The sequence below is a fragment of the Mesoplodon bidens genome, assembly GCF_964165515.1.
Source record: "Mesoplodon bidens genome assembly, chromosome: 6".
Taxonomy (NCBI): Eukaryota; Metazoa; Chordata; class Mammalia; order Artiodactyla; family Ziphiidae; genus Mesoplodon; species Mesoplodon bidens.
The window spans coordinates 27,096,789-27,112,821 of NC_138162.1; the positions used below are offsets into that span (position 1 = coordinate 27,096,789).

The 16,033-nt window shown below is 39.7% G+C and overlaps 2 protein-coding genes across 2 annotated transcripts in view; both read left to right on the plus strand.

Moving 5' to 3' along the window:
- The window catches only part of TMEFF1 (transmembrane protein with EGF like and two follistatin like domains 1), a 92,432-nt gene extending 87,326 nt beyond the window's left edge, over positions 1-5,106 (plus strand). Inside the window, exons 9-10 of the mRNA XM_081237680.1 lie at positions 439-597; positions 4,078-5,106. Of these exons, the coding sequence (XP_081093806.1) occupies positions 439-597; positions 4,078-4,162 (244 nt within the window). The 3' untranslated portion in view covers positions 4,163-5,106. The remainder of the gene's footprint in view (positions 1-438; positions 598-4,077) is intronic.
- Positions 4,421-14,380, plus strand: CAVIN4 (caveolae associated protein 4). The gene is made up of 3 exons (XM_081237681.1): positions 4,421-4,512; positions 5,644-6,099; positions 13,652-14,380. Exons 2-3 carry the CDS (start codon positions 5,692-5,694, stop codon positions 14,351-14,353), a joined length of 1,110 nt encoding a protein of 369 aa, XP_081093807.1. The 5' UTR covers positions 4,421-4,512; positions 5,644-5,691; the 3' UTR covers positions 14,354-14,380.
- Positions 14,381-16,033: the final 1,653 nt, after the last annotated feature.

The following is a 16,033-nucleotide window of genomic DNA, read 5'->3' on the forward strand; positions in this document are numbered from 1 at the left end:
GGTATCTAGCCTAAGGGATAACACTAAATATAGAAAAGTGTACATTCATCATAATATCCACCACACCTAATTCATAATTCTGAAAAATGGAAAATAACTGATATGTCTAAGAGCAAGGAATAGATAAGTTAGCTGTATTATAGCCACTGAATGGGATATTGTGAATCCATTTTTAAATGACAGTAATAAAGTAGTATAAAGACTACTTAGCAGCTTTAAAATTAATGTGATATAATGATAAGTGGAAGAAGCACTTTATAAAATAGTCATATTAGAAAGAGTAGAAGGAAATACAATGATGGCAATGTGTTTTTTTTAGATGGTGGGAGAGTGCCTGATTTGCTGTTTTTGTTTAAGTTTGTCATTCTTTTGTATGTTTTAATTTTAAAACCTGGAATTATTGAAATTTATAGGAATCCTTTTTTTCCCCTTTTTCAGATGTGAATCTGGTTACACTGGACAGCACTGTGAAAAGACAGACTTTAGTATTCTCTATGTAGTGCCAAGTAGGCAAAAGCTCACTCATGTTCTTATTGCAGCAATTATTGGAGCTGTACAGATTGCCATTATAGTAGCAATTGTCATGTGCATAACAAGGTAGGTAATGGCCTAAGAAACACCAACTTTCAATTAGAGGTGGGTGGCTGTTAAAGAAGAACCTTGAAACACTCAAAATGATAGGGACTTTACGTCCACCAGCCTATTAGGAAGAAATCCTAGGATCAGTTCTCTAAGGTTTCCATGTAGGTCTGACCTCTCAGTGTCTTGCTGCTTTAGAATTTGGTCAAGAACTCACTCCCAGGGTTACAGGCTGCAAGCAGAGGAAGCGTGAGGACATTCAGTGGCATAAAGGAATTTCGAGATCTTAGAACTATGTGTGTGCTTCAAGCACTGAATTTAGGGACAGCGATGGTAGCAGAATGGTCTGTACATGCGCGTAAGAGCCATGCAGAAACTTTTTAAGTCCTGCAGAACTGATTAGGTCTTATGCCCCAAGAATATACTTTATCCATAGTAAATATAATAAGGGAAGAAATCAGAGGTTAAAGAAAACTGCTTTTTTATATGTTGTCTTAACATTACTTCATTTTCTGCAATACAGTCATAAATATTAAACTTCAGAATTCTCTATCATAACCCAAACTGTTGGAGTTTATCATAACTAACCCCCAAACTAAAGGACATATTTGGAGTGCAGTTAGCCTAAAAATGGGTGCTTTCCAGGCTGAGTGGAAATATGTAAGTCAGAACTGAACTGGACCTGGGAGAAGTCAAAGCAAATTAAGTTCATCTTGTCTTTATGCTTCCCAGTCTCATGTCTTTTCTTCTTGCTTGCTTTGTCCTACCGCCTTTAAGGCTTGGTTCAGAGTCCCATAAACATCATCTCTATACTTTTCTGTATTATTCTGGGCAGAGGGTTGGAATTTATCAAGGGCAGATATTGGCAGGCCATAATGGATTTATGGCTCTTCTATCCAAAGACAGGATAGAAGCAGACCTTCAGTGGTCTCAGCCATCTGGAGCTAAAACGATAAATCTAGAAATGATAAAAAATATTCTCTGAGTAGCAGATAGTTTTCATAAACTTTAAGCACTAAAGCCAGTGGACTTTTATTCTGTAGAACAGATGATCTGCCCTTAGGCAAGACTATTGAGTATAAAATTTGACAGTAGATTAAAGTAGAGACATAATATTATAAAACATAATGACAGCACAAAGAGAAAATAGAAAAAAAAACTACCACGTAACAGCAGGGCTGTCTGTGGCTCAGAGGTTAAGTAATGTGCCTGTGGTCATCCAGCAGCAAGTGGAAGTGGCTGGATTTGGATTTGGTGCTGCCTCACTTCCTAAATCATTCCTCTTTCCACCGAACCACCAAGAGGAGGAGGGTCTATGTGGAGTCACCTTGGGAAATATATTTGCCAAGTATGACCATCGCATGGGAGCAAGGTTCAAACCTGATTTTTGTAGTGGTTCAGGGTTGTTGAACAGGGGAGGGACTTGGTATGAACCATTTTTCCAGAGCATTGATCCGAGTGTCATCTGAAAAATTCACCAGAGGAGAGAAAATGTGAGGTTGGGGGAGACCATTTAGGACATTATTAGAGTAAAGCAGGAGTGGAGTAATAGATGATTTTGAAGATGAACGAAAGAAAGAAGGTAATAAGGTAAAGGTAAGGGAAGATTTTGAGACCCAGTGATAGTGCCATCTTTAAGAACAAAGGATGTTAAAGTCAGCAGGAAGTTATTTTGCATTCAACCCCTTCATTCTAGAGAAGTGAGGAAACTGGAGCCCTGGGATGGGAAGTATCTTAGCCAAGATCACAGAGATAGTTCAGCCCTTTTACAGATCCTATCCAGCCTTTTGTCCAGCTCTCTGCTTTGATTCTCACTGTGCTGTAATCCTCAACGACTAAATTAAAGATACCCGGCAAGTAGTTTTCAAGGTAGTACCCCCACCCCCAATTTATACCCCAAATGCATTTGCTGCCTTCACAGACATGTCAGCATTGCCATATATTTATTTTTAACTGTGTTACAGTGTCTTCACTGCCCTCCATCTCTATGTCTGAAGGGTCATCTCATTGAATTTATCATAGATCTCTCCCTGAGGGCTTTTTATTGTGGCATTTTCTCCTCTAGAATGTCTTGCTCATGTGGATTTAGGATATTATAATTATGCACTTGGACTTATCTGCATTGCATTTTTTTAAGGAGTGCCTCTCCCACATAGTCCATTACAGGACAGCTGTTCACTTATCCTGGGGTGGCTGTTACATATGAGGAATCTTCCTTTAAAAGGAGGTTCTCACTGACCCACTTATCAAGACTGCATAAGTGAAATTTTCTTCTTTTATGCTTGTAATCTTCTTTCATGTTGAACATCACCTTAGCCAAACCCCTTTATTGTATAGATGAAAAAACCGTGGTCCCGGGAAGTTGGAACTTGTCCAATGTCAAGGTGAGTTTGTGACAGTTGCAGAGGGTTGCTTGCCCTCTCAACCAGTGTCCCCATTTATGAAGTGGAGATGATTCCATCACTGTCTACCTCCAAGTGTTTTTATGAGGATGAGTAAGGTAAAATCTGTGAAAAACAGTATGTAAAATGGAAGCATTACCATCAAGGCTTTTAATTCAAGACAAAGTAGTGCTCTTTGAAACTGAATAAAAACCTGGAACCTTACAGTAGAAGCACTCATTCTCTCAAGACTTCCTTTCCATTAGATTATAAGTTCCTTGCTGGCAGAGATTTTAGAGGTTAGTCCAACTTTAATATTTGCTTATAGGAAGAGGAGGTTGCACAGCTAGTTTCTAGCAGAGCCCAAACTCAGAATTACTGGGACTCATCTCAGTCCCTTTATTCCATGTTGTGTAGCATAGCACTTTGTGCACAGGAAGAGCTGATATGTTTGCATTCTAGTGGGCAGGCACAAGAGCAGTGACGGCACGATGAGCTTTATACCCCTGTGGAGGAACGTGTACGGAACAGTGAGAGCAGAGTCGAGGAATATCCCTTATGCCCCGGACGGCAGTTCTATTCTGGGTTCTGTGGTGTGCCCTAGAAGGGTGTGGAATGACTTCTTAGTTACTGTCTAAAATCGCTAGGCATTTCCTGTGTTTTCTGATCTGAGGTTAATAAGCACATTTCTTCCTGATTTCTCCTTCAATTAAGCTGTCCTTGTCATTTTTGGGGGTGTCATCATGCTCAGGGAAAGTACATAAGCCAGGAGCCTTTCTACTGTCACAAGTTTATATGTTAGCAGTCACTGTGTTTTGGGAGCTGCCAGGCCAGAAGAAGGGTGGGGATTCCTCTCAGGGATGCACATGCAGCAGGGGAGACCCCAGGAGTGAGTTTCATTTGTATTCATACCTGCATCATATCTAACCCTCTCCCTTCCCAGCTTTATAGAGAAGATGGCAGTCTGACATGTTGGTCTCTCATCAAATAGCGTCAGTTTCCCTTTCATGTGGTCATGTGCAATATGGCTTTACGTGTGAAGTGTGTGTTACTCTGGAAACATTTGAAATATCCTAAACAAAATGACATTTGTCTTTTTTTTTTCTTAATTCAACAGAAAATGCCCTAAAAACAATAGAGGACGACGACAGAAGCAAAACCTAGGTCATTTTACTTCAGATACATCATCCAGAATGGTTTAAACTGATGACTTTTATATGTACACTGACCATGTGATGTACATTTGTCTTTTTTTAAAGAATGGAAATATTTATTTCAGAGGCCTTATTTTTGGACATTTGTAGTGTAGTACTGTTAGCTCGTATTTAGAATATTCAGCTACAACAGTTTTGGACTGTTTAGTAGTCTATGTTTTATGTTTTTAAATACAGAAATTGATTTCACAAATTTGTACCACATGGTAATTCTAAGACTTGTTCTTTACCCATGGAATGTAATATTTTTGCAAAGATGGACCACTTCACAAATGGTTATAAAGTCAGACCCACTTCTTCCACAATGACCACAGCAAATGACCAAGCATGAACTGAAGGTAAAAATGTTTACAGATTACTTTTCTTACAAAAAAAAATCTAGAAGACTCTGTGTTTAGACATTTCAATGTTTTTGAGATTTATTAACTGATTTTTTAGACACTGCCTATCGCATGAATTGTAAAGCTGTGTGTGTTAGATGTAAAATATTTATAAGATGTATGGACTGGAATTTGATCCTTTCTCTCTTTGAAAAAATAATTCTGAATTTTTAAAAGTATATGGTAGCAATGATGGAACGGATCACTGAAAAGTAGACTTAGATGTTGTGAAAATAGTCCGTTTAACAAAGAGATTGGAATAAAGCCTACTCTATCATTTAAACTACTTCTATACACATTCATTTTAAAAGAAATATTTGTTTTAACATAAATAAGCCAATTGTATCAGTGTTTGTGAATAAATGCAAAAATGATTGTTAACGATTGGTGCTCTTCACATGAGCTTAAAAATCATCTAAGACCTCTATCCAAATTTGTCCTGTAGTAATAGCTATACTAATAGATTGTTGGTGTTTAAAGATCTGAAGTGTGAATAGAATGTATTCAGCTGTTTAACATGTAGTTTAGGTATTCAGAAGTATGCATGTAGAATTTAAGAATATGTTCAAAATGTTAATTTTAATATTTGGTTTGGAAAAGCATGTTATAATATAATGTTTTCACTATACGGCCTCTGTTTTGGTGTGTTTATTTACTGCATTCTTTGATATTGACATATCAGTATGCTTAATATGTGAAATTAATAGAAAAAGCAGATTTCAGTTCAAAATTCCCATTTGCTTTTACAAATACTGTTTGAGATTGTCTAAAGATAGAAGCTTCACCCAGCGCTTGGAGTTTGCTTTTTTGGTTATTTGGCTTCTAGGCTTAATATTAGTAACATGGTGGCCTTAGGGAACTTTTTTTTAAAAAAGCTTTCCTCTTCTACCCACACAGTCTTATTTGAGTCCCTTAGTCATCAGTAAGCATGTTTGGAACAGCACCCAGTGCTTTTGCAAGGGTTCATATTGCAGAACAGTCACGTATGGGTATTTGTAGTTACAAATACTTGACCAGTCTCCAGGGGTGGGGTTTCCAACCCTTTAAACAACCCTGTTCCCTGTTATCAAGCTAACTTTTTGCTCTCAGTGCCAGAATTGATTGTGCTAAGACATCTTTCACTGAGAAATAAATAAAATGGAACATAATGGGTCTGCTTCAAATGCTGATAAAATCCACCAGAATCGCCTGTCGAGTGTGACAGAAGATGAAGACCAAGACGCTGCTCTTACCATCGTGACTGTGCTGGACAAAGTAGCTGCCATCGTGGACAGCGTGCAGGCCAGCCAGAAGAGGATAGAGGAGAGACACAGGGAGATGGAAAATGCCATAAAGACCGTCCAGATTGACCTGCTGAAGTTTTCGCAGTCACACAGCAACACGGGTTATGTCATTAACAAGTTGTTTGAGAAAACGCGAAAGATCAGTGCTCACATTAAAGAAGTGAGGGCCCGAGTGGAGAAGCAACAAACTCACGTCAAAAAAGTTGAAACCAAGCAAGAGGAAATAATGAAGAAGAACAAATTCCGTGTGGTAATATTCCAGGTAAGCTTGCACCTGTGTTTAGCTCGATTACTGCTATCTCTTGCATCCTTTAATGGCCAACAGGTCCTATCAGACCTGTCACATGGTAACTATTGTGTATATGCGTGTGGTGGAGTTCTGGATCTCAGGATAAAATCATTTCTACGTTAACTGGTATACTATCATGTCAGTGTTTTGAGCTTCTCAACCGTTTCATGTAACATGAACTGTGGATCATAGCTGAGTCTATTTCTTGCCTTTGAAACTTAATATTGGTAAGCCGCTTTTGGCATATTAGCCGTATTAGCATGATGCCCTCTCAAAGCCTTTGAGAAGGTTAGGACTAGAAGATATCTAAGAAACCTCCAGTTTAAAACACCTCTTTGTTGTAGAAAAAAAGAAACTGAGGACCTGTAGCCCTGCAACGTGGTTCTTTCCCTTATTATGGAGAGCCCAGAAAGCCCTAAACAGTAAAATGTAAACTTTTCGGAATATAATTTGTCTACTGGAATTTTTACCTATAATAATGTATAAGTCACAATAATAGGACACACGGTCTATTTCTTAATGAACAATCAGACAGTTGTCCTTTTTCTTATAGTTATATAAATGTAGGCGTCACATAAGTAATTCCTTATATTTGATTACCAAGTCTTTACTTAGCTGAATTCTTTTAGCTGCACTGCACAGCTTGTGGGATCTTAGTTCCCTGATCAGGGATCGAACCCGTGCCCTCTGCAGAGGAAGCACAGAGTCCTAACCACTGACCACCTGGGAAGTCCCTACTTAGCTGATTTTACATGATAGTTTTTGTGTGGCGTTGTGTGTTGAGCTAATAAGTTCCTATCTTACTCTGCACTTGATACTCATATTTTTTGTAATAGGAACACATCCATGGCAAATGCCTAATATCTATAATATATTTAAAAACTCTTACAAATTAAAAGGGAAAAAGTTGAACTTTCATGGTAGAAAAATTGGAAAGTCATTATCAGTCAGTTCACAAAAGACAAAGTAAATGAGCAAAATTCCGTTTTCACCTATGTAAATATTTGCAGTTATTGAAACATTCGCAGAGTTTAAGAGTAGGAAATAATAAGCACTTTCATATTCTGCTGGTAGAATATTAAGTGGTACATTTCTGGAGGGCGGTTTTGGTAGTATGTGTTAAGAACCTTAAAAATTCGCAGACCTTTTGGCCCCAAAATTTAATGTCAAAGAATTTGTTGTAAGCATAAAATCAGGAATGTGTGCAGGCATGTGCACTGGTACATATATGCAGTGTCATCACACTGTATTTTTAAAATGAATGTATGCCCATATGCATAGGGAAAAGGCCTAGAAGGATAAAAACAAATTGAAATAGAAACACAGTTGGCAGGTATTTGTAAGATACCAGGGATGTGGGCCATAACTCCTGGGGCATTCTTTACACTTTAGGCAATTCTCTGTAGCCCACTGTTGGCTGATAAGGTTACACAGGGATGGCAGAGTGGTATTTTGGATCTGTATTTAAGAGCCTGTTGGTTATTTAGGAGGAAGAATGGGAGGAGAGAGAGGGTTGCTTATTTCAAAGGTAGTCAAGTTCAACTATGCCATCTGAAGGCCTTTACCATTTCCCTCTCCTCCCAGGTCCCTGGAAGTCCTTCTCCAGACTTAAATTTTTGAAAAAAAAAAAAAATCAGTCATCTTACTCTCAGAAGCCAGTTGTAGTACATGTAATGGGGATCTAAATTTAGTACTGGAGAATGTAGTATCCATTCTTGAATTTGCTTTTCCATGAGCATTAACAGTTCATTGCAGCTCTATTTACAATAGCCAGGACATGGAAGCAACCTAAGTGTCCATCAACAGATGAATGGATAACAGATGAAAGAAGATGTGGCATATATATACAATGGAATATTACTCAGCCATAAAAAGAAACGAAATTGAGTTATTTGTAGTGAGGTGGATGGACCTAGAGTCTGTCATACAGAGTGAAGTAAGTCAGAGAGAGAAAAACAAATACCGTATGCTAACACATATATATGGAATCTAAGAGAAAAAAAAAGGTCATGAAGATCCTAGGGGTAAGATGGGAATAAAGACACAGACCTACTAGAGCATGGACTTGAGGACATGGGGAGGGGGAAGGGTAAGCTGTGACAAAGTGAGAGAGTGGCATGGACATATATACACTACCAAATGTAAAATAGACAGCTAGTGGGAAGCAGCCTCATAGCACAGGGAGATCAGCTCGGTGGTTTGTGACCACCTAGAGGGGTAGGATAGGGAGGGTGGGATGGAGGGAGATGCAAGAGAGAAGAGATATGGGAACATATGTATATGTATAACTGATTCACTTTGTTATAAAGCAGAAACTAACACACCATTGTAAAGCAATTATACTCCAATAAAGATGTTTTAAAAAACCCCAAACAAACAGTAATGGGTATAACTCACCCTCCACTTGCATGGGGCATGCCAGGAAACATTCTTGGTACCCAGCATTTCTCCTGAGAACCTTTGTGTGAAGAGTAGACCAGGTTAACAATCAAGATTTACAAAGGCTAAAGAAAGCAGAGGAGTTTCTGAGAAGTTCTAATTGACCCTTGTTTGTCTATTGACGTAATTCTTTTTTTTTAAAGTTGTTTCTATATTCACCTGTTTATTCCCTGAAAGTTGCTATTTTTTTTCTGAGCGCCTACAGTTACTTGAATAAATAGAAGATGGTATGAAAAAGGAAGCGAGAGACACTAGTGAGAGACATAATGCTATGAAGAGTCTGTGAAATTAAGTTGTTCAGAGTAAGCAGCACTTTATCAACAAGCAGTGGCTATCTCTTGTAATGGGAGAGCATGTAAAGAAAAGATAAATACCAATGGATCCAATGATTCATTAGATATTAGAACACTGTATACAGCATTCATATGGGTTTGCTTAACAGAAGTCATATGCTTAACAGTTAAAAGTCATATATATAGGCCTTCCCTGGTGGCGCAGTGGTTGAGAGTCTGCCTGCCGATGCAGGGGATGCGGGTTCGTGCCCCGGTCCGGGAAGGTCCCACATGCCGCCGCGGAGTGGCTGGGCCTGTGAGCCTGCGCGTCCGGAGCCTGTGCTCCGCAACAGGAGAGGCCACAACAGTAAGAGGCCCGTGTACCGCAAAGTCGTGTGTGTGTGTGTGTGTGTGTGTGTGTGTATATATATATATTTTTTGGTCAAGCTGCACACCTTGCAGGATCTCAGTTCCCTAACCAAGGATTGAACCCAGGCCACGGCAGTGAAAGCTCCAAATCCTAACCACTAGACCACCAGGGAACTCCCAAAATTCTTATAATTCATTCTTATAGTTAATATGTTTAAGTGGCTATATTGAGATTGCACCTTCTACAAAAATTAACTTGAAGCTGAGTAATTCAGCTGTAGTATACTTTCATTTTGATTTGGGTTTTTTTCCTCAAAAAGATTTCCCTAGATATATCTTTTGGTGGCAGTCTTTATTGCTATTTTATCTCCCACTGTTGTGTACAGCAGAGCTTTCACCTAATTGTGGACATTGGCATTGAAAAAAATTATCTGCTCTTTATCATACAGTTATGATTTCTCCTTGAACATGCTTTCACCTTAGCGACCTCCTCACCATGAAAGAAAGCCAGGAGGCTTACCATATCTTCTAACAATTTTGCTTACTAACCACATGCCCGTGTCTCTCAAATGAGGTATTTGGCCATTCCCCAATGATAAGTCCCGGACTTGTAAATATTCGAAATTCTCTTAGCAGTATTACTTTGATAATCAAGGCCATTATACTCTGACTCATAATACTCATTTTGTTACAAAAATCATCTTTTTACCTAGAATTTTACATGAAAAAATGTATAATAATTGTATTTGGAAATCAACTATAATTCAGCCCTATAATTTTCAATTATTATTACAGTGTATTCACCACTAACTCATGGTATCTTTGACTCAGAGGAGTTGCAACAAATAGATTACATAGCAGGTACTTTCTCTGTCTCTACCCCTGTTTTGTTTTGTTTTTAAGCCTGATTTTGTTGAGTTTGTTGTGCAGTTGAAGAAGCGTTTGTGATTCCTGAGTTAAGCCATAACTGATTTCTTCACAGCAGGATTGTGAGGGTTTTTCCCTATGAAACAGCAATTATTGTTTGGCTCCTTTTCTAATTATACCTACTCAGTCCATACCCACCCAGTCAGTGCTGCTGAAGCTACTCCCTGTAGTAGGTGTCAGGAAAGGAGAGGAATAATGTTGCTGCTTCTGATTCATCAGAGAGCTATGAGATACCCATGCTACCTTTTTTTTTTTTTTTTTTTTAAGTTCCTAGACTCTCCAATCCTGTAGCCAAAGAATGTAATTTTAAATAAGTATCCAGAGAAGTAAAGTTCTGGAGATACGTTCTTGACTATCAGGATGACAGGTTTTGGAATATGTATAAATGTATTTCTTACATAGTAAATTTTTTGGTTGAACAGATTTAACCTGGATCTCAAGTAGGAGCACAGTTTCTTTTAGAAATTTCAACTCGTGGGTTCAGTTAAAAATCTCATGATCTTTAAAGTTTTTCCTGTTTAGTTTTAGAAATAACCCCTAAATAGCAAGTTGGGGTCCTTTAGCAGCCATGTTTCTGGCCTGGTTCTCAAGGTTACCAGTGTCTGCCATGTTCCCAAATCCAATTTGATGAGTCCTTACCCTTTTGACATATTTGACATAGTTGGTCCCTCCCTCTCTTCTTGAAACTTTTTTCCCCTTGGCTTCTGGGGGTGCCTCTCACTCTTGGATTTCCTCCTGCCTCACTGGCTGATATTTATCCTTTTTTGGTTCTTTCTCATCTCTTCCTTTTCTTCTTCTTTTTTTAAAAAAAAATTTATTTATTTATTTGGCTGTACTGGGTCTTAGTTGCAGCACGCGGGATCTTAGTTGCCCCATGCGAGATCTTTGTCGCAGCATGAGGGATCTTTAGTTGCAGCATGCAGGGTCTTTAGTTGTGGCATGTGAACTTTTAGTTGTAGCATGTGGGATCTAGTTCCCTGACCAGGAATTGAACCTGGGCCCTCCTGCATTGGGAGTGCGGAGTCTTAGCCACTGGATCACCAGGGAAGTCCCTCATCTCTTCCTTCTTATCTTCAGGTCCAAAATCCATTTATCTATCAATAACACCAAAATTCAAAAATCTGTAAAAATAAAATTTTTATCGTAACTTATTTGGCAGCAAGACCTAGCTTTACCTGAACTCAGTGGATGCCAAAACCCAACCTCAAGTAACATGAGGCTGTTTATACTCTTTGTCCCACCTTAGAGTGAATATTTGTATTTTTTTGCCACAAAAAGCTTTCTTCCCAAGATCTCACTGGGAATGTTATGTAATATATTATTTTCCCCAAATCTGAAATATTCTGATTTCTGAAAGGTAGCTTGGTTCCAAGGAGTTTTGAATAATGGAGTGTAGACCCATTCATTCAATCTCTTGGTGATCTCTTTCATCTGGTCTCATGATTTTTAGTTTCATCTTTATGTTAATGATACCTAAATTTATCTCTAGTCCAGATCTCTCTCCTGAATCCCAGACTTATGTACTCAGCTGCCCACTCAACATCTCTGCTTGGATGTACAGTGGGCATCTCAAAGTCAGCATGTTCAGATCCCATCCTTTCCCATCTCAGTAAATGGCTCATCTGTCCTTCAGCTGCTCAGGCCCTGGACTAGAGAATCATCCTTGACACTCTCCACATCTCAATCTAGCAGCAGCAGATCCTGTTAGCTCCTACCTTCAAAGTGGATCTGGAATCAGGCCACTTCTCACCGCCACCTCTGTCCACACCCTGATCCATCTCTCACCTCATTGAGCTCAGTGGTCTCTAACTGCTGTCCCTGCTTCTCATCTTGCCCTCGATAGCCTCGTTTCATCAGGGTGACCCTTTTACAACATGGGTCAAATCATGTCACTATCCTCCTCAAAACTTTTTAGAAGGCTTCCTATCGCACTCGGAATAAGAGCCACGGTCCTTATGATCAGATAAAGAGCCCTACGTGAGCTGGCCCTCCCACTACCTCTCTCACCCTCTCTCCTCCTCTTGCCCCTTGGTCACTCTGCTTCAGCCACACTGCCTTCCTTGCTGTTTCTCGTTTCCTCCCAGTTACATGCATTACCTTCAGGTCCAGGCTTGGATGTCACCTTATTAGTGAGGCCTTTCCGAGCATCCTCCCCAGTCACTGTGTATCCCCCTGCCCTGCTCTATTTTTCACCTTAGCGCTCATCACCATCCAACATACTATGTAAGTAACTTGTTTATTTCTCTCTTCAGGAATACAAGTTATTTTACTCTGTTTTATTCAGAGAGGGAGGTTCTCAGTTCCTAGACTAGTGACTGGTGCATGGTAGGTGCTTAGTAACAGTTTGTTGAATGAAGGCGTATGCTTCTTATTTGTTCCCACAGTCATTTGTTGAGTATACCTACTATGTACAAGGCACTCTGATAGATGCCAGACATAAGACATAAATAAGATACATCTCTGCTTTCCTGGAAGCTATTATTTAGTGAAGGCCTCAGGGAGACATATATAAATGAGTAGAGTTCTAATTCAATTCAGACTGTGATAAATGTTATAAGTAGAGGAATGCATGTGTCATCTTGGTATAAATTGGAGACAGGTTTGACCTCTGGGGGAAGTTGGGGATATTTGAATTGACTCGAAGAAAGATTTTATTCACAAAGCTGGAAAGAGGTGAAAGGTAGCAAAAACTTCGTTTATAAAGGCTTGCAGGGATGAAAACAATATGTGTTTAAGGAACTCAGAGGAGGGGTTGTGTTGCTGGACTGGAGGAGTGGGAAAGTAGGTTTTGCTCAAACTGAAGAGCCTTCTAATGATGCTGAAGCATTTGAACTCTATCCTTTGAGTATTGGTGAGCTCCCCAATGTTTTAAAGTAGAGAAAGCATGTGATCAGAGCTATGTTTTAGAAACATTTCTCAGGAAATACTTCGGTGATGTTTTGGAGGTATAAGTATTGCACGAATTCGGGCCTGAGCTGACAGGGCCTGAATTAAGACGTTGGTAGAGGCAAGGAGGAAGGAGGCGGGAACAGAGGAGTTAGTAGTTATTAAGCAATATCATTGACAGCGCTTAGTGACCAGCTGGATATGGGATGAGGAGAGGGAATATTTGGGACCATGCTTCTGAGGTTTCTCTGGGTGGCACCTGGAGGTATTGGTGCTGAGAGGTCCAGGAAAGGATGATGGCTGGGCCTTGATTTTTGGATATGTGAAGTTAGAGGTTCCTGTGTTACATCTAGGTGGAGAAGTCTTTCTGACATTTAGAAATGGGTTTTCATCTTAGGGGAAGGGGAGAGGTGAAGGTAAAAGATTTGTGAGTCTGCTTGCTTGGATTTGAAGGTAGAGCAGTGGATAAGTTTGCTCGGGGTGAGCTTGGGAGATGAAGAAAAAGAAACCCTGAGAAATGCCAGCATTTAAGGAGTGGGGGGAGGATAAGCAGCCCGTGGAGGAGATTGAAAAGGCATGGCCGGAAGGTTAAAGAACCCATCGCTAACATGCTTGCTTTCTCTCTCCTTCAGGAGGATATTCGGTGTCCAACGTCCCTGTCTATCATGAAAGACAGAAGCTTGACTGCTAAGGGTCCAGAGGAAGAGGACGATATCTTCGATCCCCCAGTTGATCTGTCTTCGGATGAAGAATATTACGTTGAAGAGAGCAGATCTGCCAGGCTTAAAAAGTCAGGCAGGGAGCGCATTGATAATATCAAAAAGGCCTTTTCCAAAGAAAACATGCAGAAGACACGGCAGAATTTTGACAAAAAAGTGAACAGAATTAGGACTAGAATAGTGACACCAGAGAGGAGAGAGCGGCTAAGGCAGTCAGGGGAGAGGTTAAGGCAGTCAGGGGAGAGGTTAAGGCAGTCGGGGGAGAGGCTGAAGCAGTCAGGGGAAAGGTTTAAGAAATCTATTTCTAATGCAGCTCCTTCAAAGGAAGCTTTTAAGATACATAGCCTTCGGAAAACTAAAGACCATGCTGTGGCCGAAGGTCGCGAAGAGGTCAGGGAGATAGAGGTGGACATCATTGCCAGGAGCGAGTCTCTGGGCCCCATCAGTGAGCTGTACACCGAGGTGCTCAGTGAAACAGACCCCGAGGAGGCCAGAGCCTCACATCCTCCCCGAGAAGGCGGGGAAATCTTGACCCCCGAGCCTTTAAAAGTTACTTTTAAACCCCAGGTGAAAGTAGAGGATGATGAATCTCTTTTGCTAGATTTAAAGCAGTAATTATAAAGGGAATTAAGTATATTATAATTGTAAGTCTCCTTAATCACACAGTTTTAGTTTAATTAGTATAGTCATTTACATGTATATGCCATATAGGAAAACATAAGTGGTATGGCTGTCTCATTTCTTAGGTTTAAAATTTTAAAGGTAATACAATGATTAATATACATTTCCTTAATTAATATACACTTCCTGGGGAATTCTTTTTTTTTCATCCTCTGGGGAAATTTTTTTTTTTTCCCTCCCCCAGGACTTACATGATTCTATCAGCTTTCTCTCTTAGGTCACCTTTCATGGCAGCTGTGTATTTTTAAGTTTCTTTCTCTTGCCCATCAGAAAAATAGTTTCCTAGTGAGGTCCAGTTAGGTATTTGGTAGTCTACAATAAATGAAGGCCAAATTTATGGCTATCATTTATTTGCAAGTGAACTCTCGATTTTGGTCTAGATTAATATTGTGGCCAAGCTCAAAGGGGAATAAGTCACATGTGGATTTTATCTATATGTTCAAATAAGTAGATTTTTTAGTAAATTAGCAGTCACACCCCTTTTTGATGCCTTTGCATAAAAACATTGAAGTGCTGGACTTGAGCATTTAGTTCTGGCATCACAGCTTTGCTTACAGGGAGCCACTTGGCAAGTCGTCTAATGGTCTGGTCAGTACAACGGAGAGGGTTCGCCTGTCCTACCCTTCTCAGAGGACTGTTGTGAAGATAAGGAAATGTTATACATTCTGGGAGAACAAGAGCTATTTCCAGAGAAAACAAACCCCACTGGTTCCTCAAAAGCTGAATCGAAATAATTCCATCTTCTGAAAAAGTCCTGAGCTCCAAGCAGTGAGGACCTAGGTCGGACAGACACTAAAGTTGGTCTTCAGAAGCATTTTCACAGAATCAGGAATCAAAAGTCAATGTTTGGGTGACATTTTTTTTGTCAAAGACTAAAACCAGACCTTGGGTTTGAGTTGGGTCTTAAAACGTTTCCTGGAAAATTCTTTTCTGATTTTCTTCTGATTCAGATCTCTGGTGGACTGGAGCAGCATTGTTTTGAGCAGCATGAAGCCTGCAACTGTGGCTGTGTCTTCTAGAGGCCTTTCTAAAGTCAGCCCTTGTGCAGTGCTTGGAAATGACCTCAGATGCTTCTGATTTCCAGAGTGAACCCCTCAGGGCCCATCCGTCCAAAACGGTGTTCATAGGTGTTCATCACAGCTGCTTAGGGAGGAAGCCAGATTCCACTTATTTGTTAGCTGTAGATCTAGCCAATCTAGAAGTAGATATTATTGCTAAAGAAAGAGAAATGGTCATACTGGTCCTGCACTTGTATATGTTTAAGTCTTCTGGTTTGTAAAAGGGAAGAAATGATGGAATTGTGGAATTTGAAGAGTTTGGACAGCAGTCAGCTTTCAGTCAGTTTTGGATGCTCAAGTAGTAATTAAAAATTGTATACACACACACATGCACTCACACACACACACACACACAATCAGCTTTAAAATATTTAACTCAGTTACCCAGCTGTTTGGGTTTGGGAGTTTGATTCAGCATCATTTCCTCTTCACTCTGCGTGAATACATAAAATCATGAATTGTTCATCTCATTATCTTTTTTTTTATTGAAAACTAAAGTGTGTACAGCTTTGAACAATACTTTAAAAGGAATAATTTTTAAAATGTTACAGTTTAG